Source organism: Anneissia japonica, unplaced genomic scaffold (assembly GCF_011630105.1).
Source record: "Anneissia japonica isolate Jap-2015-1 unplaced genomic scaffold, ASM1163010v1 scaffold502_len386481_cov162, whole genome shotgun sequence".
In the NCBI taxonomy this organism is placed as follows: domain Eukaryota; kingdom Metazoa; phylum Echinodermata; class Crinoidea; order Comatulida; family Comatulidae; genus Anneissia; species Anneissia japonica.
In genome coordinates, this window is record NW_022756308.1 from 89378 (window position 1) to 114543 (window position 25166).

At 34.4% G+C, this 25166-nt stretch overlaps 2 protein-coding genes and 1 long non-coding RNA gene across 4 annotated transcripts in view; 1 reads left to right on the forward strand and 2 right to left on the reverse strand.

Annotated features, from left to right (window-relative positions):
- Window positions 1-563: 563 nt before the first annotated feature.
- LOC117124181 (zinc finger protein 846-like) lies at window positions 564-11305 on the reverse strand. 2 transcript variants are annotated; one of them, XM_033270334.1, is made up of 5 exons: window positions 11025-11305; window positions 5450-5531; window positions 4499-4696; window positions 3975-4047; window positions 564-3850 (listed from the first exon to the last, which is right to left on the reverse strand). In XM_033270334.1, the coding sequence occupies exons 2-5, from the start codon at window positions 5498-5500 to the stop codon at window positions 1497-1499; spliced, it is 2676 nt and encodes an 891-aa protein (XP_033126225.1). In that variant the 5' UTR covers window positions 5501-5531; window positions 11025-11305; the 3' UTR covers window positions 564-1496. The 2 variants fall into 2 exon arrangements, with proteins under 2 accessions (XP_033126225.1, XP_033126226.1); XM_033270335.1 differs by lacking the exon at window positions 5450-5531.
- Window positions 11306-12992: 1687 nt separating this feature from the next.
- Window positions 12993-16133, forward strand: LOC117124170. The gene is made up of 2 exons (XR_004447939.1): window positions 12993-14642; window positions 14710-16133. It is a non-coding gene; the product is annotated as an uncharacterized LOC117124170 (long non-coding RNA).
- Window positions 16134-16564: 431 nt separating this feature from the next.
- The window catches only part of LOC117124169 (pyruvate dehydrogenase (acetyl-transferring) kinase isozyme 2, mitochondrial-like), a 28890-nt gene continuing 20288 nt past the window's right edge, over window positions 16565-25166 (reverse strand). The window contains exons 7-12 of the mRNA XM_033270318.1: window positions 22814-22891; window positions 21821-21897; window positions 19339-19440; window positions 18651-18764; window positions 18067-18180; window positions 16565-17130 (exon numbers count right to left, since the gene is read on the reverse strand). Of these exons, the coding sequence (XP_033126209.1) occupies window positions 16981-17130; window positions 18067-18180; window positions 18651-18764; window positions 19339-19440; window positions 21821-21897; window positions 22814-22891 (635 nt within the window). The 3' untranslated portion in view covers window positions 16565-16980. The remainder of the gene's footprint in view (window positions 17131-18066; window positions 18181-18650; window positions 18765-19338; window positions 19441-21820; window positions 21898-22813; window positions 22892-25166) is intronic.

Consider the following 25166-nt stretch of genomic DNA (forward strand, 5'->3'; position numbering starts at 1 on the left):
TCGTCATTTAGTAACTCACAGAATTCACAAAAAATAAAACAACGTACGTGTACGTATAGCACATCAAAGTAGATTTATTTGATAAGAAATTATTTTAAAACAATTACATTCTTGTAATGTGTAACAAAATTACGAATAAATAGCAAACTCGAAAACTAAATTGTGTATTCAAAATCAAGGTGGATTTAAGTGGCAAGTGTTAGTGTCCTTAAGCGCTGCCCAGATTATTAAATTTTCTTTGACAAAAAAGTTTATGCTGTGATGTCATCAATACCATATTTAGGCAAATCACAGCTTTTTGCCAAATCAAATTCCAAAGCCTAGATAGGACTTTCTAGACAGTCACATTTAAAAAAACCGATCGTGTTTGTTCGAACGTAACGTTGGCAATGCATTGAATATGTTAATTCATAATTATATGTATTTTGTCTGAAAAATGGAGAAAGAGAAAAAGGATAGCTGCAACTAGACAACATTTATACTGTACTCTACACGTGAGCTGGAGGTTCATTTAAGTGCTGGAGCAGAGTTGTAATAGATGAAATTGAAGACGAAAATCTTGATAAAATGTAAGAATTTTATCGGATAATATGAAACAAAGCTATTGCAAATTCAGTGAATTAAACATTATTGTATACCACAAGATAAATAATAACCGACAATAATTCACCTTATGGCGGTAATTATAAATGTATATTTAAAAACATATTTATACATACCACCATACAAGATAAAATAACATATTCAAATGTGTTGAGATATCTGCTTATAATAAAAAATATTGTCTCGCAAATCTAATAGTCTTGAGAATTTAAAACAAAATGTTGAATTGCAGTCTACTTTGTATTAAATTAGTTACCGTATAAGCTTTCGGAATTAGAAAAGAAAAAAATTTAACAAACATTTAAATAATACAGTACAATTCTTATCAAGCATAAGATTTCTGGAAGCGTAATTAGGAGTTTTCAACCATCTTTAAATCATTGACATGAGAATTATCAAAAGTTGATAACTAACGTGATTCTGTTAAATGTCAGTGAGCAATCAAAGCTTTATTCTTTTTTTATAAGGTTATTTTATCTATTTTTAATGTATATCCTTAATACAAAATACATGGAAAAAATAGTTTCTTCAAAATGAGAAGCAAGACCAATACAATAACTCTTATGCTTACTTTATATCGTTCATTCATGATTCACATTTTAATATTACGGTATCTAGTACATCAAAATATATTTTTCTTTATGTGGAAATGTTGAAATAAACCGATTTCACCTCAGAAATATATACAGTATATTACTAATTAGATCTTTGTTTATATTTAAGTTATAATACCATGGCAAATTCAAAATTAAGCAACTTTTATAAGATTTAAATGATGATATTGGACTTAATTTATAATAATAATAATAATATATCTTAAACCTACTTAATAACTATCTAAATGTTTCACTGAATTCTGTAAAATGAATAGATTGCTTACAAATGTTGTGTTCTCATTCCCTCTCTGAGCTATTATGCAATTCTGAGTAAGTGTGGGCTTTCCTAATGTGTGCATTAAGCCTATGTGGTCGAGTGAAAGACTGTAGGCAGGCTGCACACTTAAACCTATGAGGTTTGTGTAACCACATGTGTTCAACTAAGTTGCTCTTGTACTTAAAGCGCTTGGTACACATAGAGCAGGAGAATGGTCGAATGATTAAGTGGCCTAGCATGTGACGCTGATATAAGAATATAGTTGGGAGTTCTTTGCTGCATTTCTTGCATTGGAAGTTGAATGACTGATGATGACTCAAATGTGTGTTGAGTTCTTCAGTGGTGTTGAGCAGTTTCTTACAAATCATACATTGCAGTGTTTGATGCTCCATCAAGTGATGCAGATATGTGGCTTTGCACGGGAAGGTACAACCACAAATATTGCAACACCAACTCTTTGACTTGTGGGTAATGAACATGTGAATCTCACGTAGAACATGATCTGTAAATGTTTCAGAGCACTCAGAGCAGTGTGGCATAACTTCTTTGTCTTTTTCTGCAACCTGGTCATCAAGCAAACAGTAGCTTAAACCTTCAAAAAATGTCTCCAAACACTCGTCCTTCACAAGTTCGATATCATTACAAGACAATCCGTGCACTGCTAAATCTTTCTGCTCAGTAAAACCTAAATTACAAACATTACAGACGACAGGTTCATCTGCAGCTCGTCGTTTTTCTCTTGAATTTATTTTACTGCTGATATTTATCCTTGGACGGAATTGACGAAATCTTGAGTTGTGTACATTTCTCTTTGGTCTGAATGTTGGTTTTCTTACATTTATTCCTGATTTAAGATGTTCACCACAAGTCTTCAGTATGATTGGTGTTTTCAGAGACTTCAATGGCTTTAATTTAACAAAAGGTTGCATACTACGAACATCTAATGTCATACCTTTCCTGTCTACACATTTAATACGTTCTCCTCCTTTGGAATTCCAATTCAACTTTAGCGTCACTTTTCTATTATAGTTCCTCCTAGCTTCATCTTCAATCAGCAACTCCCAGGTGCCTCGGCTAAAACCATTATTAATTGGTACAAACTCGGGCAGATATTTTTCAAGTTTTGTATTTTTAAGATTCTCATTTAATTCTTCTTTGGGCATATCCACATTAGGCATTTGCAAATCTCTTTCAGTTGGGTTGTCAGGTTTCTTTGCCACTCCAAATGACTTAAAATACCTCAACTTCTCTAAAATCATTTCAATGAATATATTTTTGATTTCCAAAAATGTGCAGGTAATTTTGCTTGTTTGTGAACAAGATTCTTTAGCTGGCAGAATTGGTTGTGACTTCTCAGAATCATCTTGACTGAGTGGAAGACGTTTAATAGAATTTAATACTGACGGTGATTGCACAACATTTACAGTAGAAGATGCTATATTTGAGAGTGATGTAGAACCAGTTACAGCCATCACTGCTAAGGATGAGTCTGGAGAAATTTCTGGTGTAAAACCATTTTCAATTAAAGATGGCAAATGAACTGAAGACTCTTGAGTTGGCTGAGTTGGTTGCGACTTCTTAGAATCATCTTGAGACAGTGGAAGACATGCAATGGAATTGGATAATGATGGTGATTGCACAAAATTCACAGGAGAAGTCTGAATATTTGGAACTGATACACAACCAGTTATAGACATCACTGCCAAAGGAGAGTCTGGAGAAAGTTCCAGCATAGAGTCACTTTCAATTAATGATGGCACATAAACTAAAGAATCTGCAAAAGACTTACTTCTAGGGGAAGGGGGAGAATAAAAACTCCCAACATCAGGATCTCCTTCGTGAGATGTTACAATAGGACTTGGACATTCTGAATTCAACAGAGTTGTTGATGTACCGAAATAATGTAGCTCTGTTTCAAAGTCTGACATATCAGTTTCATCACTAGAGAAGTCCATACAATTTGAGGTAGTGAATGGATACCCAGAGAGAACATTTTTATAACAAATCTCTTTTGTTGCATCAATAACAGAATTTCCTTTAATGGTGGTTTGCTTTAACTTCTTTGGATGCAATAACTGTGAATATTCATTATCTAATTTCCTCTTAATTGGAGATGGAGCTCCTGAGAATTCTTTCACCTGAGTGTATCTCTCTTGAGGTGTCTCATAACAATCCACTTTATTTGACTTTATAGATGACTTGACTGAATCTATGTCCTCTACATCACATGAGGAGTGTATCTTCAAGACCTGAGATGGCAACATACAATTGCTCTTTTGAGTCTGTGCTTCACAATTAGTCTGTTCAAGAAATGACTTTCGTTTATCTTGATTATTTTTCAGTTGACTGATGAAGTATGTCACATCTGTCACACCTGTTGAAGAAATATGGAAGGGATTCATTAAGTTCATTTGCATATTTACAAGTAAAATTATTTTTCTAACTTTTGATTGGGCAGGCTTGGGCTGCACTGAAACCAATTTACCTATTACACTCACCTTTATACCTAGAAACCTCTTCCTTGCAAACTTGGCATCCACATATTACCATCTGAAGCCTTAAATATGTTTCCTGAAATTAAATTAATTTAATCGTAACTAGCTGGCAAAACAAAGAAGCAAATTAATTCAGCTCTCATTCATAGAAAACAGAACAATTCAATTACTGTATGAGTGTAACAGTGCATAAATATTTGTTGAATGTTCCACCAATTTGGTCCTCACATAGCTATTAGATTCAATGAGTTATCATTCAGAAAAGAATGTTGGGTGGTATTATACCATCATGGTCACAACCGTCATTGTCGTCCTCATCATAGTCATCATAATGTTCGTCAATATCACTGTCATAATCATCATAATAATAATCATTATCTTTATCATCATCCCCACAACTATCATCTTTATCAATATTATCATCATAATCATCATTCATCATACTCATTCTTATCTTAGTTAGCACCATAATAATCATATAATAAATATATACCATAATTATACTTAATCTAAAAAAAAATGCTTACAAAATCCTGCTGATACTCCTTGTAATAGACCTCTTTGTCTTCAAGCTTCAGCTCATCCCATAGTTTAACTACTCGCTTCTTTTCCTGCTGAATACATTCAACTGAAGTCTGCTCCTTTATATTCCATACCAGAAAACAAAAGCGGACATACGGCTCCTCAGGAGGTAATAAAGGCCATGATGGGATGTACGGTGCTGACTGCATACAAAAAATAAAAATATCTATCAGTCAGCTTTATAATATTACTTATAACAACAACAATTTTAATAATAATATATTAATAATATAATTAATAAAATAATAATAATATAATACCAAAACAACATGGCTTGACTCACATTTTGTTACTTTGTTTTACACATCTCATATCAAACTTATCAGTGACAGTTTACAGTATAACAAAATATTTCATTTAGATTTTACTGGACACATTCTCCAACCCCAGAATATTTATTTACTCTTACTATACAGTGTATCAGTCAAACCAAATTTTAAGTGTATAAACACAGTAGTAGAGCCACACAGTGGCTGTGTTGTGATTTGTCAGATTTGTTCTTATTCTTAATTTGCCCAAACATCCCCACCCCCTGAAAAAAAAAAAAAAAACAAACAAAAACAAAAAAAAAAAAAAACAAAAAAAAAAAAAAAAAACAAAAAACAAATAAAAAACAAACAGAAAAAAAACAAAAAAAAAAACAGACAGAATACAACTACAATAAATTGAATGAGTGAAGAAAAGCAAACTCAAAAAGTCTAAGAATCTCACTCATCCAGTAACAGTCTAACATAAACAATACAATGTTATAAATAACATAGGCCAATTTAATTTTTATAATCAACAGAATTAACAAAATACCAGACACTACACAAAAGCCAATAACTTTTAAAGACAATTGTCTATTTATGGACAGATACTATTAAGGTAAGAAGTATGGCTGTAATGATCATTACTTTTCTTGGATTTTTTAATTCTAGCTCCATACTGTTGCAACTGTCATCCATGTCAAGTTTCCAATTTCAACAATGTCACAGTCTGTAAAAGAATCAAAATGTGATGAGTTCTACAGATTTCCATTAATTTGTATGGTTCTTCTGTCAAACTCAATCAATTATTAATTTTAATGAATTCCAGGCTTGTGGCTCTACTGTTGTATAGACTCAATCCTATTAGGCTACAGTATGTTCACACACACAGCGTAAGGCTAGCGTAAGGCTGGCGTAGTATACGCCTTTGTGTGTGAACTATGCAGTGGCGTTACTTACGCCACTCACAACGCCACCTCCGTGGCGTTATTAATGCTACCTGCAGACCCCAGATTAGCTAACGCCATTGATGCTTGAATGATTTGACTTCATTTCAAGAGATTGACCAATCACGATTGCAATAGATTAGTTACTTTGATCTCTTTCCTGTGCTCTCTATAAATGAAAAGGTAAAGGGTTCTTTTTCTATTGCATTTTACTTAGTTTACAATGTATGATTTGTTGATTGTGTTTTGTAAGATACTGTATTACCTATTTAGACTGTGTATTAAAACCTGCAACACCAACAGTTGTTACACAATGCTAGCTGAAAAATCAGAAGTAAAATTGTTCATTTAAAATACAATCATCATATAAGTTCACTTCGAAAAATTCACAGATTTAAAAGTTTTAAATATTTTATTACAGTTAAGAACCCGTACATTATTAAAAACTGAAAACTATTCCCCTATAGGCCTATATTACTACTAGTTGAACGCCAGCGTTAATATAGCAAATGCCGTTTGTGTGAACACTTTGGAATTTTAATCCGTGGATTAGCTTACACCGGCATAAGCTACACCAGTCTTACGCTGTGTGTGTGAACATATCCTTAGTCACCTTCATAGTTTGGGGAAGCCCTACGAATATGCCATATTCAAGTATAGGAATAACAAGAGCTCAGTATAATGCAAATATACAGTAGCTGCTGAAGAGGTACCCCAGGCAATATTTTGCAATATAACCAAATCATCCTATTTGCCCTTGCTGTAATATTTTGTACATGGTCATCCCAAGTCAAGGCACAGTATGATTTATATTGATATCCAGGTGGGAATGATTAAGGATAGACTGTATTGGAGAGCCATTCAGGTAGTAAATCAGACAGTACTCCTTTTTTAGATCTAGGGATGTGAAGAATACTAATTTTCTTTGAATTTAATTCCATTTCATTTGAGCAGGGAGTTGTTATAATGACAACTCCCTGATTTGAGGTAAACCAAACAAAAACTGTATTTAAATTACTTTGGACTAAATGTTCATCAATAACACTACGGCTATGTTCACACACACAGCGTAAGACTGGCGTAGCTTATGCCGGCGTAAGCTAATCCACGGATTAAAATTCTAAAAGTGTTCACACAAACAGGCGTTCGCTATATTAACGCTGGTGCTAAACTAGTAGTAATATTATAGGCCTATGGGGAATAGTTTTCAGTTTTAAATAATGTACGGGATTTTAACTGTAGTAAAATATTTAAAGTGCATCATTAAAACTTTTAAATCTGTGAATTGTTCGAAGTGAACTTATATGAATATTGTACTTTAAATGAACAATTTTAATTCTGATTTTTCAGCTAGCATTGTGGAACAATTGTTGGTGTTGCATGTTTAAATAGATAGTCTAAAAAGGTTAAAATATCTTTAAAAAACCAATCAACAAATCATATACATTGTAAACTAAAGAAAACTGCAATAGAAAAAGAACCCTTACCATTTCTGTGGCGTTAGCTAATCTGGGGTCTGCAGGTAGCATAAATAACGCCACGGAGTGGCGTTGTGAGTGGTGCAAGTAACGCCACTGCCTAGTTCACACACAAAGGCGTACACTACGCCAGGCTTACGCCAGCCTTACGCCGTGTGTGTGAACATACCGTATGAACACAAATATTATATAGGGCCCAGTAGGCCTACGCTACCTTGAGGCATCCCAGAGGTTACATTGCACAGGCTACTAATAGACCCACTGGAATACTACCATCTGGATGCAATCAGATAGGAAAGAGTGGATCCACTTCCATATATGTCCTCTTATGTTAAACTGTGTAGCAAGTTTGTGGAGCAGAATGTGGCACTGGGGTAATTTATCAAATGCTTTTAGAGTAATCCAAAAAGATCAATTCTAGGTGGACATGGTTTGTCCAGTGGTGATGCCCAATTATGTAGGTTAGTTAGCTGCATGTAACACAAGAGTGGGAAGGAATTCTATGTTGAACATCAGTGATAAGAAAATTTGAAGTAACATGTCAGTGTCAGAGATAACGGTCGGTCGGTAATTTAAAATTGAGGTTTTATTTCCAGTTGAAGATTGAGTTACATGATATAATACCTTCCAGGAAAATGGTAATTTCCCTTTCATTAATTTTAACTTAAATTCCTCCATGGTACATCTGATGCCATTTTAAGTATACATACGGGTGTATGGCATTTGGGCCAGGGATTTATTAATGTTGAGACTACTTAAGCTAGATATCACATCAACAATGTCAAAGTTCAGGTATTAGAATGGAACACGTTGGAGGATCCGTGGGAGAGGGTTTAAAAGCATTAAAAATAGATACAAAGTGAATATTAAAACTATTTGCATTGACCTATGGAGAAGAACTAGCAGTCAAATGTCAAAATGTTATATAATATAAAATAGGGTCTATCTTTGGTATCCGAGCAGTTGGTCAAAATCCAGTTTGCCCAAACCCGGTTTGCCAAATTTAAGCCACTTTGCCAAACCCAGTTTGCCAGATTCAGTTCTCCGAAAACATGAAATCCCAGTTGAACAAATGCCAGTTTGCCGAACTTTGCCATCACCACCGTACAAAAGCATAGCACACTACTATTTTGAATTAAATGTAATACCGGCAATTATGTAGGCGAAACCAAACGTAAACTCAGACTTAACAACCATAAAAATTAGTTAAACACCATCAGAAGGGATTAATGTTGCTTACCACTTTAATATACTAAGCCATAGTATCAGCTGAGTGATAAAGGCTTTTAATTTTAGGCACCAATTTACTATTGAACTATTAAATGTAATAACGACAGTTATGTAGGCGAAAACAAATGTAAACTCAGACTTAACAACCACACAAAATTAGTTAAAGACCATCAAAAGGGCTTCCCTGTTGCTCACCACTTTACCGAGCCATACTATCAGTGATTTAGACTAGTTAATCTTAGACACCAATTTTAAATCTAATAAGGCTAGAAGATGTGATGAGATCCGTCGGTTCCTCTGTCTTAAATCAAATGTTAATGATTTGAACAAAGATTTAGGTTTTATGAGTGAATATTCTTTTTACATACTAATATATACATATATATATATATATATATATGTAGGGAGTCTAGACGAGAACATTGTATAAACATATGGGAGAGTTCTGGCAACCTTGTTTACGTACTGAGAAGGTTCCTAGGCAACCTTGCTCCTGCGTACGGTCAGCGTCGCGTATGGTACGATGCTGTTTTAATGTATTTTTCCTCCTAGTTTTCCCAATGATTTTTTTTTTTTCATCAGGTTGTGTTCATTATACTTTATAAGGCAGAGAACATATCATTGGTTTATTTTGTTATTTTTGTTTCCTCTATTTGTCTAGTCCTTGTAAGGTTACACTAAAAAGGTGTGCCGATGAAACAAAAGCGTTATTAATCAATTCAATAATTGACTCTTCAAGCATTTGAAATATAGTACTGATGAAACCTAAATACACAATGTAGAAACGTTTTGAAAAGTTTACATCCGGGTTTACATAAGAAATACCGGTAGTGGAAAGAAAACAGGATACTGTGTCTTTATAACAGTTTGCTCTTTTGGAATTTTGATATCATACCTATTTCTTAGTCATTCTATATATAACCATATTTCTCTGCATCAACAAAGCAGAAAACTCCAGCAAGGGGGGGGGGGGTCGTGCTGTTATCCTGCTCATCGGTGATCCTGCTATGATTGTTCCAGTCAATAACTGCAACTAGAATCGATTATATGTAATTATTCGCAAAGGAAGCTATCAAACCAACTGTGTAGCTCCTGTGATTCATATGAATTAACAAACTAACATTTATTATACACTGAATACATTTTCTTATTCTTTTTAACCAACTATTGTTTTAACCAACTAAGGTGCGAACAGAATATATAATTATGTATTCTTTGCTTAAAGTTACAGAATGTGTTACCATACTGGACATACAAAAAGTAGAATTTGAAATTACCAAAAACAATTATAACGAGTTGCTTAATTACCGGATATAATCTTTGGCCTGTGATCACAACTCAAAAAATAATGTTAGCCCTTTAAACAATTAATTAAGAATCAGGGGTGTAGGAGTATAATTGGAGGGGTAGAAATAGTGTCGAATGATAGGAAAGGTTCACCACCGCAGCCTATTCATTTTTTGTTTGAGTAATGAAATGTTTGTGTACATAGTTTGGGTGCTCAAATTAAAGATACTTTGAAACTCGAATTGTAGGTGGCTTTATTAAAAATATCTTTGTTTATGTACCCAGTATTGTCAACAAACACTCCCTAAAAACAGTTTAATAATGCTCAGATCGTTGGAGCACCAAGGGGATTAACCCCAGAACCCCCACCGGGGCCCTGACCCTGGCGGCCTCCATCCCACGTTTCGAATCAAGCATTTAAAATCTTTCAGGTTGGTAATATATAGGAAGAATTACGGCCACCACTTCATACAGATGCAGTCGTGGTAAGAACATGGACCTAATAGTATTAAATACTGTTAGTAGGTCCATGGTAAGAGTAAGAGAGTATTCCATCTAGAATTATATGCTGCTGTTAATGTTTCACTGCTTTTAACAGACTTTCGGCAAACTGGGTTTTGGCCAACTGGGATTCATTGTTTTTGATTTGGCAAACTGGTACTCGGCAATGTGGTCCTTGGCAATCTGGCATTCGGCAAACCCTATCTATATATAAAATGTGTGTCTGAAATTCACGATTTAGAGTTTATCTCATCACACATGTTACAATACATTATTATTAATCTTATATTGTAATGAAAATGGTCCCCGATATAATAGTGGGAGAGTCAGGGAAGAGCCAAATACGAGGAATCTGTAAATGGAGGGGAGTTGTAAGTATAAAGTTGTTTGGACGTTAATAGAGTTTAAATGACTGAAGTTGATGTCAATTTGTAAATAGCCTGTTTCTCGCATGTGTTGTTTCGTGTTACAATTTCCTAATTAGATTTTAAACTCGGTGGAAATTACTCGACCTAGGCCTACCTTAGCCCAGCTTAGCCTTAGGCCTAGGCAAGCCTTTGACATTTGTACACCGAATTGTTAATGTGGGCCTAGGCCTATATTATTACAATTATATTACTTCCCTTGTCACTGTGGGCCTTAGATATATCACACTTTTATGAAATATGAAGTTATAATTTGACAAAATATGAAGTTTTTAGCGGCCTAGTCTTGGCCTACACAAGGCCCTAGCCGTGTAATCTAATAGCACCTGTCTGTAATAATAAATAGGCTACCTACCAAGGAGGAGTATTATCCTAGCGTCCATTTCCTTCCTCTTCCACACAATGGTGCCTTAGGACCTAGGCCTAGGGTACCTCCGTAAAACATGTTGCAAACACGAAAATAGTATACTATACTTGATATTCGATATTTCTTATATTATATCAACCACTCCTATCACGAACACACCCACATATAAGCAATATCGGCGTAACAGGAGACGCTTTTTTAAACAAACAGGTACCTGGAAATTCCACGAACTTCTTTCTCACCAATCGATTGAGGAACAATACCTCAAGTATTTCTAGTCCGGAAAGCACGCCACCAGGCACCAACAATTAACCTTTTCCTGTGGAGAATCATTATTGCTCCTAATGCTGGGCCCTGGAGGATAACAATGGTTTTATCACTGACTAAGTCAACCAGCAGGGTAAAAAGGAATAAATAAAAAATCAAATAAATTCGAATAAACACCACGGGGTTTTTATTGTTGATAAGGGTTTTGAAGGGCGTTTATTCGAGAGGCGCCGTTTATATTAGAGGGAGGCGGGTTTTATTATAGATATAAAATGGATACGTATTGTCATTGTTATGCTCACAAATAAAAGCCCCTTAATTTTACTGTATGTGGAACTACGGTGTGTAAAATGTATGTACTGTATATACAGTGTATGAAATATTAGTCTCAGAATAAATTTTATGTCTCTATTATGTGAACATATGCAATCGTTATAATAAAAGTATATATATATATAAACTGTCTCTTATTTTCATTAGGTGGCCATGTCTTAAAGTTATTCAACTTATTTTGACTTCCTTTCACACTCTTATTATTTACATAATGAATTTCATTAAGTTCTGTTTCATTTGATTTGTGTTCCAGTATGTAGGCCTATATTGTTGTGTGATGAACTAAATCAAATATTCAGTTCCAAAATCAATATTGTAAATCTAATAATATAAATTTAAAGATTAAAACAATTTTGAATTATTTATTTGTATGATTTTTTTATTAAGTTTTGAAGAAATAATATCAATATTTATTCAGACATTTTTTTAGAAAAGAATTGTGGAGTCAACCCACTAAAATTTTTGGGTGGGCCTAGGCCCACCCTATGAGATGTTTTGAAAAAGCCATGCTCCAGAGGTATAAATAATTTTTTATATATGTTGTACATCTGTTTTTTCCAGGGAACAGTTAAATTACACACAATTAAGACACAAATAGGGGGATTGACAAAAAAACTAGGGAAATAAATGAGATACAAATTCTTGAATATATAAAACTACCCTTTTTTCTCCCAGTTTTTAAAAATCTGTATCTCATTAACCGTTTCCAAATTTTAGTCACACACCCTTTTTGAGTCCTTTTGGACGTCTTTCAGAGAGTTGCACGTCCTTTGGCTCAGTGGATTTCCTGCTTTTGCGACTCCCAGGCAGTGATGCCAAATGAATAAGTAAATAAATAATAAGTTTCATTTGGGTTGGTTTTGGTGTATACGGGTCATTAAGACCTTAGTGCAGTAATGTCCCTACCTGTGATCAGCCTGCCTGTGATGCATAGTTTGATTAGGGTTGGGGTATGCAGGTCAGTAGGACCTTAGTGGAGTAACGTCCCTACCCCTGGATGCATAGTTTGATTAGGGTTGGGGTATGTGGGTCATTAGGACCTTAGTGGAGTAACGCCCTTATCCCTTGATGCATAGTTTGATTAGGATTGGGGTATGCAGGTCATTTGGACCTTAGTGGAGTAACGTCCCTAAACCTGTGATGCAAAGTTATCATTATTTTGTTTTACTGAGTATTGTGTTTCGTGCGGATATTGGCTCTTGCAGCAAATCAAATGAATTGAAATTGAAATATTATCAGTTGTACAAAACATATAAAAAACATGTTTTCCTGTCAAGAGTCTGGCTTTAAACTTGAGCAGCAACTTTCCAGAGAGGGAGCGAACTTGTACAAAAACACACATCACAAATATTTAACTGAATTTTTTTCAATTTAATTTGTAATATACAATAATACAGTACTGCTGACAGACGGAAGTAATCTAATCTAACTGTTTGGTTGACACTCAATGCACTTTCATATGCTGAATACCTGTTGTATACTGCTGCTTTTAACCACCAATGTACCTTAACAATGCTGAGTGAAACCCCTTAAAATGCCAGTCAACAACACATTTTTCCCAAAATCCATATAATACTACAATAACTACTATTCCAAAATAACTACTGTTATTTAGACATAAACAATAATAACCAATTAACCTGACTACTGTTACTGTAAAACTATAACATTGCTGTTTATTACCTCACATTTTAACTTGACAGTGTCAATTAACATTGCTGTTATCACTATTAAATGTTACTTGTTTTCATGAACATATTTTTCTATCTGTTCTGAAAACTGTTCTGAAAAAATCAATTAAAACATTGAATTTCTCATTAAAAAGCATCAGATAAGTTATCAAAATTCCAAAGAGACACTGAAAGGCTATTTTTTGCCGATTTGCCACAAAACCCTTAAAATATCTGCCAGTCAATACAACAGTATATGTAAAGAATATAGATACTGTATTTGTGTCTGGTAATTACCAGAAAGACAAATTCTTATTCAATTTTTTAATTAAAAACAAATACATTAATATAATGTACAGCAATTAAAATATAGAATTTTTTGTTTAGTAGCCACTGTAACACCAGTGGTGTTTTTAGGATTCTTGAGATAGGAGAGGGGGAATGGGTTCAAAGTGGGGGATCAATGATTATGTGAGGGATCAATGATTGAGGGAGGCACTACTTGAGCATAAATTGTTGAAGGGTGGGAGAGTACAAGTTTTTTTTGGAGGGGGGAGGGTTGTGCGATCCTTGAGCAATCCTAGACTCAAGGCTAACATAGCCCTGTACACACACTGCATCAGCACCCAATGCAATATCGCAAGACAACATGCAACAATGTGTCAGATGGTTTTCAAATCTCCTAAAACTACCACTAATTTCAGCAAAATAGTGTTACTTTGGCAAATGCAGCAGATGCTATACACCACATCAAAGTTTGAATTTGCCAATTATTGGCACATCACACAAATGGTGGTCAATACTTAACACTGGTAAACATCTTCACTTCGGCAAGAACCTCGCAAATATTTCCTTGAAAATATCAGTCAAACCTAAAGTTAATGTGTCACTTGTACCAAGTTATTGCTGTGTTAATAGTGAGTATTAACAACAGCATTGATTTGACTTAAATTTAGGTGAGACATTTTTTATTCCTTGTTTCGCGTACTTATTTTTAAAAAATATTATCGGAGGAGGGCGGAATAGAAATAAAAATAAAATTTGGTTTTCTAATTTAACAAATAGTTTTGGCAAAATAATCCAGATGGAGGAGAAAATAAAAACAAAATTTTATTGGTGAATGTAAAATAGGATGTTTAAATACTTCAAATTTATAATAATTAGGAAGAAATATACATATCTTTGGAGATTTTAAGGCAGTGGATGGCGTAATAAAAATAAAGTGTGCTAATTGGCCAAAAATAAAATTTTATTTTTATTTGAAATCATCAATATTTGCAGTCGGCGGGTTCGCTAAACAAGGTATAAAGAATGTCTCGCCTTATGAACTGCAAGGGTAATGCTATTAACAATAATACATTATTGCAAGTGTAATGCTATTAACAATAATACATTATTGCAAGGGTAATGCTATTAACAATAATACATTATTGCAGAGTACAGCATGATTATCACAAGTGTATGTATGCAGCATTTATAGTCAACACACAGGTGGCTCAAGGGGGTGGCAAACAGGATGATCTCCTCTCCTCCCTAAACCCCCCTCCCCTCATGCAGCAGAACAATTTTTTTTAACCAAGTGTGACTCTCCAATAGGTGACAAAATTCCCCTTCCCCCAATAGATGTAATAGAACATTCCCAACCCTTCCCATTGGACCATAGGTCCTGTTTATTGGCACTTGCTCACCCATCCCTACTGAGAAAAAACATCCAGGAGTGGTCCTGCAACTCACTAATTTTTTCCTGAATGCTATCAATTTCGTTTGCATGAACACAAAAGGAATGTGTTTAAAAACAACCAACTACAGTTTCCTAATAAATCCATTGTATAAATAAAATGACCATTAAAATAAAATTGACAGCCATTTGAGTTATTCCCATAAGAAAAACCTCATCACACACATTTCCCTCTCAATGAGGAGGATGTGTAATAACATGCATTCATTGATTAAATATCAAACATTGCATTGTAACTGTTAAAACTTAAAATACATATATACAGATATACTGTGTAATATAAAAGACATTCTAAAACTATGCTATTAATATTGCAATTTGATTCTGGAAGAATAACTAATGCTTTATATACATAAAATCAATAAATAAATAATAATCATTTTAATATTGTAAGACAAAATAATGTATCTCATTAGAATTTCAACCCAGAACCACTCTGCGACAACCAAGTATAAGGCCAAGTTGGTAGTATACATCCTAGGGAAGTCACACTCCTGGTATCCATAAGGCAAAGTTGGTTATAACCATGGAGGCCAACCTGGTAATAAACATCAACCGTGGAAGGTCATGAATTAGTAGTGTTATACCTTTTTGAGAAGCCAACCCATGAAAGGACAATATTAATAATATAAAACATTGGAAGGCCACCTAGCTGGTAGTGAAGTGAAGCTTCATTGGAAGGTCAATAATTGGTAGTATACACCTTTGGGAGGTCTGACTGGTAGCTGACAAGGGTATGGGTCATGGTCCCTAAATATAATCAATATAATCCATGAAGAGTGTCAAGGGGAGAGATTTTATGGTTTATGGTCATCAACCCCAGGGTCATGACCCAAGTTTGTGTAGTGAATAAAATTGTGAGTGTTGCCAGGTGGCATCTGGGTCTAAAAAAATAGAAAAGGTGTAAATAAGTGTTGCAATTAACATAAAAAAATCAGAGGATTTACAGGAGAACATCGCACCAAAAATTATTGTTTTATTTTACAGGGTTTTTTAAAATAATTTTAGATTATATTATATTAAATGCATCAAATTACAGCCTACTCTCAATGGCAGTTTGATCAAATATTGAATTATCGCCAAAATCATTGAAAATAATAATTTTTAAAATAATAATGATTTTATATTTAAATAAATAAACACAATACTTTTTATGATTACAATTATGTCCTACATCACTGAATCATAGGTGAATTACACGTCAAAACTAACACTTTAGCCTTACAAACTGTTCAATAGCTCTGCACCAAAAAAAAATCATTTTAAATTACAAAACTTAACTATTTTTTAAGAATTAAATTCAAAATTATATTTTCTTTTTATAATTCTTATTACTTAAAACTCGCAGTACTGTTACTAGCCTAATGTTTGTCCAGTTAAGGTTTATATGATGAGTAAATGGTACTTGGCAGGATCAGTATTACTATTGCAAGTTCTTTACCAATAATTAGGAATGTTGGAGCAAAAATTATCTTTTAATAACCAAAAAATTTTCCCATTAACTGTTATTAAATTTTTACCATGACTAAATTTTGTTTGCAATGCTCTATCTCCACTTTTAAGTTTTCTGTAACAAATATTTAGTCCACTTATTTAAAGGGGTACTACCATGGTGTCATTTCACACATAAATGGGCAAAATAACATATTAGTCACATAAAACTGTGTTTGTGGACAGACCTTTATTAGCAGTGCCTATGTTCTCACACGGCAGCTAACGGTTAGCAGGATCCGGATCCTGCTAACCGTTAGCTGCCGTGCGTCCATACGAGAAAATCCTGATCCGGATACCAAGAGTATGATGATCGAATCACTAGCCAATAAGAAACTGGAAATTGTAAATGCGTATGTGTGAATGGTTGATGATAGAATATGATAAGGATTTTAAGGCCCCTCCCCCACCCCTAATACTACAGTACTAGTGGGACAAATGCCGTTCATCGTGACATGCTTCTGTAGATCGAGTGGTAGGGTCTAACGTTGTTGCCGGCTCTGCTCCAGTCATGAGTAACAGCTGGCATCTTGTAGTGACGAGATGTACTGCTGTTAAACACTGGTAGGAGTTCATTTGCTTCACTTGACAACTTCTACAATTAAAAAAATAATTTACAGCGTACAGTTTCATTTCACGATTATATTCACATAAAAAAATTACATGATACAGTTTAATTTCATTTTATTAGTTTATTAAATTATTCTTAAAACAGTTTCCGGTTTTAAGAATAATTTAATTAAGCATTTTATTTCATTTTATGTTTCTGATTGTTTTTGTGTATTTCATTTTATTTGAAGGATAGGGAGCAAATGTTGTTCGGGCTTTCGCCCATTCCCTATCCGGGCAATGCATGATGTTTTTTTCCTTTATGCTTTTTGCCAAATAAATATTATTGTTATAAAAGATCTGTTAAACAAGTAAAACAACTTCCATACAAATTGCAAAGGACCCCTGAAGATAAGTGCGACAGCATTTTACTGTTGGAGAGTATTATACAATATGGATGTTACATAGAGAGGATGTTCATATTATTTTGTTATTACTTTACTTTTTACATATTTTTCAGAATTATATAAAGGCAAGATTGTGAATTCACAAATCAATCATGAAATATTTTAGTGAATATATTCAAGACAATACTTTGATATGTTATACCAAAGACAATAGAATGGCAAGAGGCCCGACTAACGGCATTTCTTTGTAACAGAATCCATTCTCAAAAAAGTCCTACCACGAACTAGAGGGTGTCTTTCAAAAGAGATAATATACATGTATGCGTGTAGGGAAAAAATTATAATAGGCCACCATTCACCCGCCCCCCCCCCATTCTTGTGGTAGTACTGCGTATTTCGCTTCCATGCATGCCTGTTAATATCAGAACTTCTTGTCATTCTATACTCTTTGGTTATACTATACACAGGAAAAGTAGATAATAAAATGCAAGGGGTTTTTTTAACTATAAAATATTATAGTAGTTCTAAGCTTTGATTGAAATAGGACATAAGTTTTATAATTAATTTATTAATACCTTGAGATAGATATTGACATCTGTTCCATACCCATCCATGGAACATATCTGCAGATCCCCTTGGAAGTACTTAGCATATAGACGACTGATTGGAAGACCGAACCCATAACCAGCCTGTGCAAGAAAAATTGTTTAATTTTATCTAAAATCATCATTAATGTCTGATCTTTTTATTTTTGTTATTATCCTCATTCTCATCATCCCGATATTCATTTTATTCTTTGTATCATCATAATCATCGTCCTTCTTGAATACGAATAAGCATTATTTCTTTTAAATAAACAACAAAAGAAAAGAATCTTCAGTTGACAAAAACAGAAACATGAATATCAATACAACAATTGGTTGAAAATATAAATTCTAATATCATCATTTTCATCACCATCATTATTGTTGTCTTCATAATGGTCATTATTGTTGTTGTCATAATAATTATCAATCACCGTCCCCATCACAATCATCTTCACTTCCCTGATTCCCATTATCATTATCTATGCTATTCCTCTCATTTTTTATCATTGTCCTCATCATCATCAATTGGTTGTCCTGAACCACTTATTGGCGAAATTAATACAAAAACTTACAAGTGGCGGAATAGTAGTAGTTCCTGGCTTAGGTGGTGAGGGCGCTGTCGTGTATAAGTAGTTAAACATTACATCTGTTACACTTCTTGGTATACCACCACCTTGGTCAGAGACCTAACGGAATGTGAACATAAGTTAATAATACTTTTTTGACATACTGTTAATTCTTCATCAGCTTAAAGTGAAGTAAAATTCTGTATAAGGTATGAAAGAAAATTGGTCACCTTCTCGCCTTCATCTTAATAAATTTCAAACTCATTGCTTCTCACAGAGAGTTAGTGCAGTGGTAAGAGATTTAATGAGAGACATTTTAGCCATACAGAGGTGCTTAGTTCACATCATTTTACAACAACAGGGGCTCAAATGAACCATAGCATCAGAGTAGCCCCCTTACTCTTCCGAAAAGATGCAATGGGTTCTTTAAACTGCACACAAGCCAGATGTATACACTGGACCATGGGCAAGTAGCAGCTAAAACCAGCAACGATGTTAAGGCTGTAGTTAGCGGTGCCCCTGCCTTACCACTCGACTCGCCTAGCATTAGCCACCTGGATGAACGTGGGCTTCAGTTGATGGTGCATCACCACATGCTCATTTAAATTGTAATATTCAACAAGGACCACATGTGTTCATTTACATTCATATCTTCATCTCATATCTATATCACACCTTCTCTGTTCATATCTACCTTAATTGTGACATCCTCCTTTCCTTTGGTTACCATGACTTTGATAGTTGGGAATTCTTCTGCAGCGACACCATGATGCTCCATTACGGCACGCATTGCATTCTTTAGAGAAACAAACAAAACATATTAACTGCAATCAATCAGCACTGTTGGATTTGAAAAACATTTTTGACTGTAACTGTACCTCAAAATATACCATGTTAAAAGGAATAATTATGGTATTTCTCAGGCACAGACCCAGGATTTTCCCTGACCTTCGAACAGATGGGGGTGGTCCTTGCTGTGGTGGGTCCAGAAATTTGAAACAGAGGGTGCCCAGAGAGGGCCCTTCACAGATGGACACCTCAGCCACACTATGAGTGGGGCCGAGGTAAGAAAAATAAAAAATACGTCGCCTCTAGATAGCCGGAAATGGCACTCTCAGGATTTGAATATAATTTTCAGTTTTTCTCCATTCACGAACAGATTCTTGAGAGAGAGGACTTGATGGTTGTTATACAAGATAGATTACTCAGACACGCCTTGAATATCAGCTATAAACAACATTTTACAAATAAAGAACTGTATGGAGATATTCCCCCTATATCAAGAACTTAGAGGCACGAAGGTTAGCACTTGCTGGAAATTGCTACAGAAGTAAATTTCAAGGGTTCTCCTTTGGGAACCAGCCCATGGGCAAAGGAAGCAAGGACGGCCCCGACTATATACATCAAGCAATTAGAAAAGGATCTAAACACACAGCAGCAGTACATTCCATGGAATCTATTATCTGATTTTGAATGCTTAGGCTATGTTCACACACACGGCGTAAGGCTGGCTTAAGCCTGGCGTAGCGTACGCCTTTGTGTGTGAACTAAGCAGTGGCGTTGTTAAAGCCACTCACTACGCCACGTCCTTGGCGTTATTAACGCTACCTGCAGACCCCAGATCAGCTAACGCCACTGAGCTAACGCCAGTGATGCTTGAATGATTTGACTTCATTTCAAGAGTTTGACCAATCACGATTGCAATATATTAGCTACTTTGGTCCCTTTCCTGTGCTCTCTATAAATGAAATGGTAAAGGGGTTCTTTTTCTATTGCATTTTACTTAGTTATAATGTATATGATTTGTTGATTGTGTTTTGTAAGATATTTTAACCTATTTAGACTGTCTAATAAAACCTGCAACACCAACAATGCTAGCTGAAAAATCAAAGTAGGCCTAAAATTGTTCATTTAAAATACAATAATCATATTAAATAATCACTTCGAACAATTCACAGATTTAAAAGTTTTACTGATGCACTGTTAATTTTACTACAGTTAAGAACCCGTACATTATTTAAAACTTAAAACTATTCCCCCATAGGCCTATATTACTACTAGTTTAACGCCAGTGTTAATATAGCGAACGCTGTTTGTGTGAACACTTTGGAATTTTAATCCGTGAATTAGCTTACGCCTGGCGTAAGCTACGCCGTGTGTGTGAACATAGCCTTAATGTTGGTTTCAGCTGTAGAATACAAAGAATGTTGAAAATTGACATTTCAGGGTCTTAATATTAATAATTATTTTTTCACTGACCAATGGTCATCTATTTTTATTCTCTTTTGTACAATTTAACATGTTTATTTAACATTCTTTTGTGCAACTTTTCACAATGAATGTATCATTTTCTTTCTTTCAATTGAAAATGAAATATACATACTGGTACATATTAAAAGGCAAAAATACTGAAAAACAAAAATGCTGCAGGAAACAATGTCTGGATCTCAGTAGCAATAAAAAATTTGATAAGCACGGCTCAAATGTAAACATAAGTAAACAACCAAAAATAGAACCACAGCGTTCATACAAAACTAGTCCTTGGCTTGTGAGTGATTATAGAAAAACCTGATAGTATATAGTGAAAATTCAGGCAAGAATGGTTAAAAAAATAGGCAAGGCAAATTAGAGCTAGAGGTAAGGTGACAGTGAGAGTACAAACAAAAGCAATCAAACTAACCAAAGAAAACAGCAGTGAACATGCAATCACAACCACAACAAAAACTATAGTACATTCAAGAGTAACAAGCAAAAACTGAAACACACAGAATTGCCAAAAACCTCTCAAACAAGAAACAGACATTACAAACATAAAACAACAAACTTGAAAACAAACACTACACTACATGCATGCAGTGACAAATCCAATGACATTGCAATCTTAGCACAAGAGACACATTCCCCCATACTGACTTTATCAATCTACGTTTGTCACCCTGGTTGAAAAATACTTCCCTTATCAATACAACATTACAAGCCCACATGAAGTTAATAATCTATTAACAATTCAACTTCTCATACAACATATGTTTAAAATGGTTCCAAGAATGGTTATGCTCATTAATCATTCTGATATCAGTGAGAATAATTAATCTCATTTCTCTCTTCTCAGAACACTGGTGTAGCAAATATAAATTATGAATACAGTAGTAGTAGCAAAAAAGAGTACAACTCACTTTGAAAATCTCAAACAGTATGTGGTAGAGATGGGAGGGTACATACACCATATTTATATCACTTGTATGGTCACTCCCTGTAAAAGGAGGAGAAAACATTATAACACAAAATAAATAAACATACTTGCACTAAATTCAGGTTGTAAGACAGGATAAAACACACGACAAAAGGTGAAGCAAAATGGCATTACAGTTCACCCTCCAATTCCAAATCACCTTTGAGAAATGAAAATATGGGGTGCTCTCGAGGTTTAGTCTCCATTAGAGGGTTATCTTTGTGTTAAACGATTGAAGATTGTTATTTGGTTGTTTGGAATAGTGGTCTTGAATAAGAGGGGTCTCAAATTAGAGGGGGCACTGTATTTATAGGAAAAGCAAAATTTTAATATTTGTAAAATAAATATGGTAGGAAAACATAGTTTCCTTTTAGAGCAGTCATACAGTATTTACAAATCAATTTTAAACAAACTATTATACATTGTGGAAGCAGTTTGGCACAGAGGAAATGGTTTGGTTTCCCAACCTCGAGGTTGGGGTTTCAATCCTTCACTGTGCATTTTGCGAGGCACTTTATCTACATTGCTTCAGTCTACCCAGCTGTATTAATGGGTATCAGCAAATTGCTGGGAGTAACCTGCGGTGGACTAGCATCCCACCCAGAGTGAGTACCACACTCTCATCTGTTTCATCTACTTGAAATTGGGGATAAGTTTTAGTGCATATGAGCCCTGTGGCTCAGCAAGGATTTACTATTATTATATTTTTACTATCTTCGAGGTTTTTCTTTTCCAATAGTAATAGTTTTTCACTGGTACATACCACTATTATTCTTTAGGTATTCAGTTATGCTAATTAACTGAATACCTAAAGAATAATAGTGGTATTCTTTAGGTATTCAGTTAATTAGCATAACTGAATACCTAAAGAATAATAGTGGTATGTACCACTATTATTATGCTAATTAACTGTAGATTTACAAGAATTTTTACTTACCATTTTGTGTGGTGATTTCAAGCTCAGGCGAAGCTAGATAGTACTGGTCACAAAGGTATCTGGCACTGTCATATGCATCTAAACAAAAACAAACAAAATTGATTGTAAATTCAATCTGCTGTCCACCATAATCTATCTAGTAGAATGCTACCAATCATTTTTTTGCATAAAATTTGGTATAGTAATCCTATTCAACCGTGTATATGGCCTCTAGTAGCACATAAAAATAAGAATATAACATTTGTGAACTTCAATTAATCATTAATGTGAAGGTGGTGACCCACTAGCATACCATTAAGATTTGCCAGATGGGGGCTTAGCTCTTCGACAGAAAAAAAAATCATCTTCATTAATCTATCAGTGAAATAGTGTAGGTCTACACTCGCAAGGTTTGTCGATTTCTGATATACGGTAGACCAACAGGGTCTAAAAATAACTTAGCCCTGGTAGAGGCCAAGGAGCTATGAGGTTAACCCCATGACATGGCATTAGAAAAAACAGGTATTGCTTTTAAGTATTTTTAGGCTGTTTTGAGATGTTCCACATTTTATGCCCAGAGAAATACCCTTTTGGTCCAACGGGTAAATGCAAACAGAGGGCTTACATCTCAATCTGAGACTTGTAACTTAGGTAATTAGATGGTACACAGTGTTGATCAGTGTTCAGCAGACTTTAAGACTGATGACCCAAGAAATTCAGACACCAACCAACTGACCCCTTATCCACAGATGCCTACTACGGAGAGCTAGCCCTAGTGCATCTTTTCGGGACTGGGGTTTCAAATTTAGGTTAAAGCCGCATTTCGAGCAAAAATTTCACCAAAAAAACGATTTTCAGAAAAAATGCAATATATATGCATTACTCTAATTATTTGAAAATCAGGTCATTTATTGGAAGACTCTATTTCTCATTAGGAGAATACAGCACCTTTTTCGCAATGTCATTAGGTAAATTTAAAGGTTGTAGATCGCATCCACTGGCATGCTCTCGCCAGCTGCTTTTGTGTGTACTTTATAAAGTTAAAGTTGAGCGTCCGACTACAATAGGTAGGGTAATTGTTTTGCGAAACTGCCACAACTCTTCTTTATTTTTTATCTCGCCCACTAATGCCTTGAACTCTCATAAGATATCTCTTAATTCATCCTACAATTAATCATATACATTAATTAAAAATTTGATTTACTGAACTGTTCTTGGTGATCCACTAATGGGTTGTGACCTACTGTATAGTCTGCGGAGCATTGGTGCATATCTGGTTCTTAATTTGTTTGAAGGACCAAAATATTTTAAAAGTTGATCTCAAGGGCCAAAGATAATTTCCACCAAGTTGAAAGCAATCTTTAAAATTACCTGGGTGATAAATTTTGGGGGATGTGTCATCAGTTTAAGAGATGTTAGTCAGCTTTTGGGGGTGGGGGATGCTTTACCCATATTATTCATCCCAATTATAAGCCTAGTGTAGGTTTAGGTTCTAGACACATTCATTAACAAATAATGTTAACATTAATTTTACCTGTAACGTTTGGTAAGTATTTTCTATATTGTATGCGATGTCGTTTGTATTTTAATGAGCACTGTTCTTGGTACAAGATTTTAATAACCATGTAAAATTAAGTACAAACACTATTGATGAAACTCAATCAACAGCACATAAAATCGGTGCACATAAAATCGGAGTATATATTCTCTATTTATTGCCTAGATCTAAACTATTTTTCTGTAAAGTTTTTAGTGCACATGACCCAGCATTGCATTTTTTTGAAAAATACAAGTAACATAACATTCATTTTTCTGTAAGGTTTGGTAAATATTTTCTGCATTGTATGCACCATCATTTGTATTTTTACAAGCTTTTAACAACTAGGCAAAATTAAGTGCAAACACTATAACTATTGACAAAACACAATAAACAGCAAAACAGACTGACAAAACTTCTGTAAGGTTTTAGTAAATATTTTCTGCATTGTATGCAACATCATTTGTATTTTTATGATATTTTAACAACTAGGCAAAATTAAGTGCAAACACTATTGACAAAACACAAAAAACAGCAAAACAGATGGACAAAACTTGGCGGCACATAAAGTCGGCGTTTATTATTGGTCTATATTCTATTTATGGCCTACAGTGTAAATGTTTTCTGCATTGTACGCAACATCATTTGTATTTTTTTCTTTAGAGGGCATCTTCTAAAAAATCTAAGTAAGTAAAAGCTTCATTACAGTAAAGTTCAAAAACTATATAATAAATAAAATATTGAATATATATTGTAACATTCATTAAAAATACAATAAACTTTAAAATTCATTATAAAATTACAAGGTGATGGTTAAAATCAGAATTTTATTGCTTT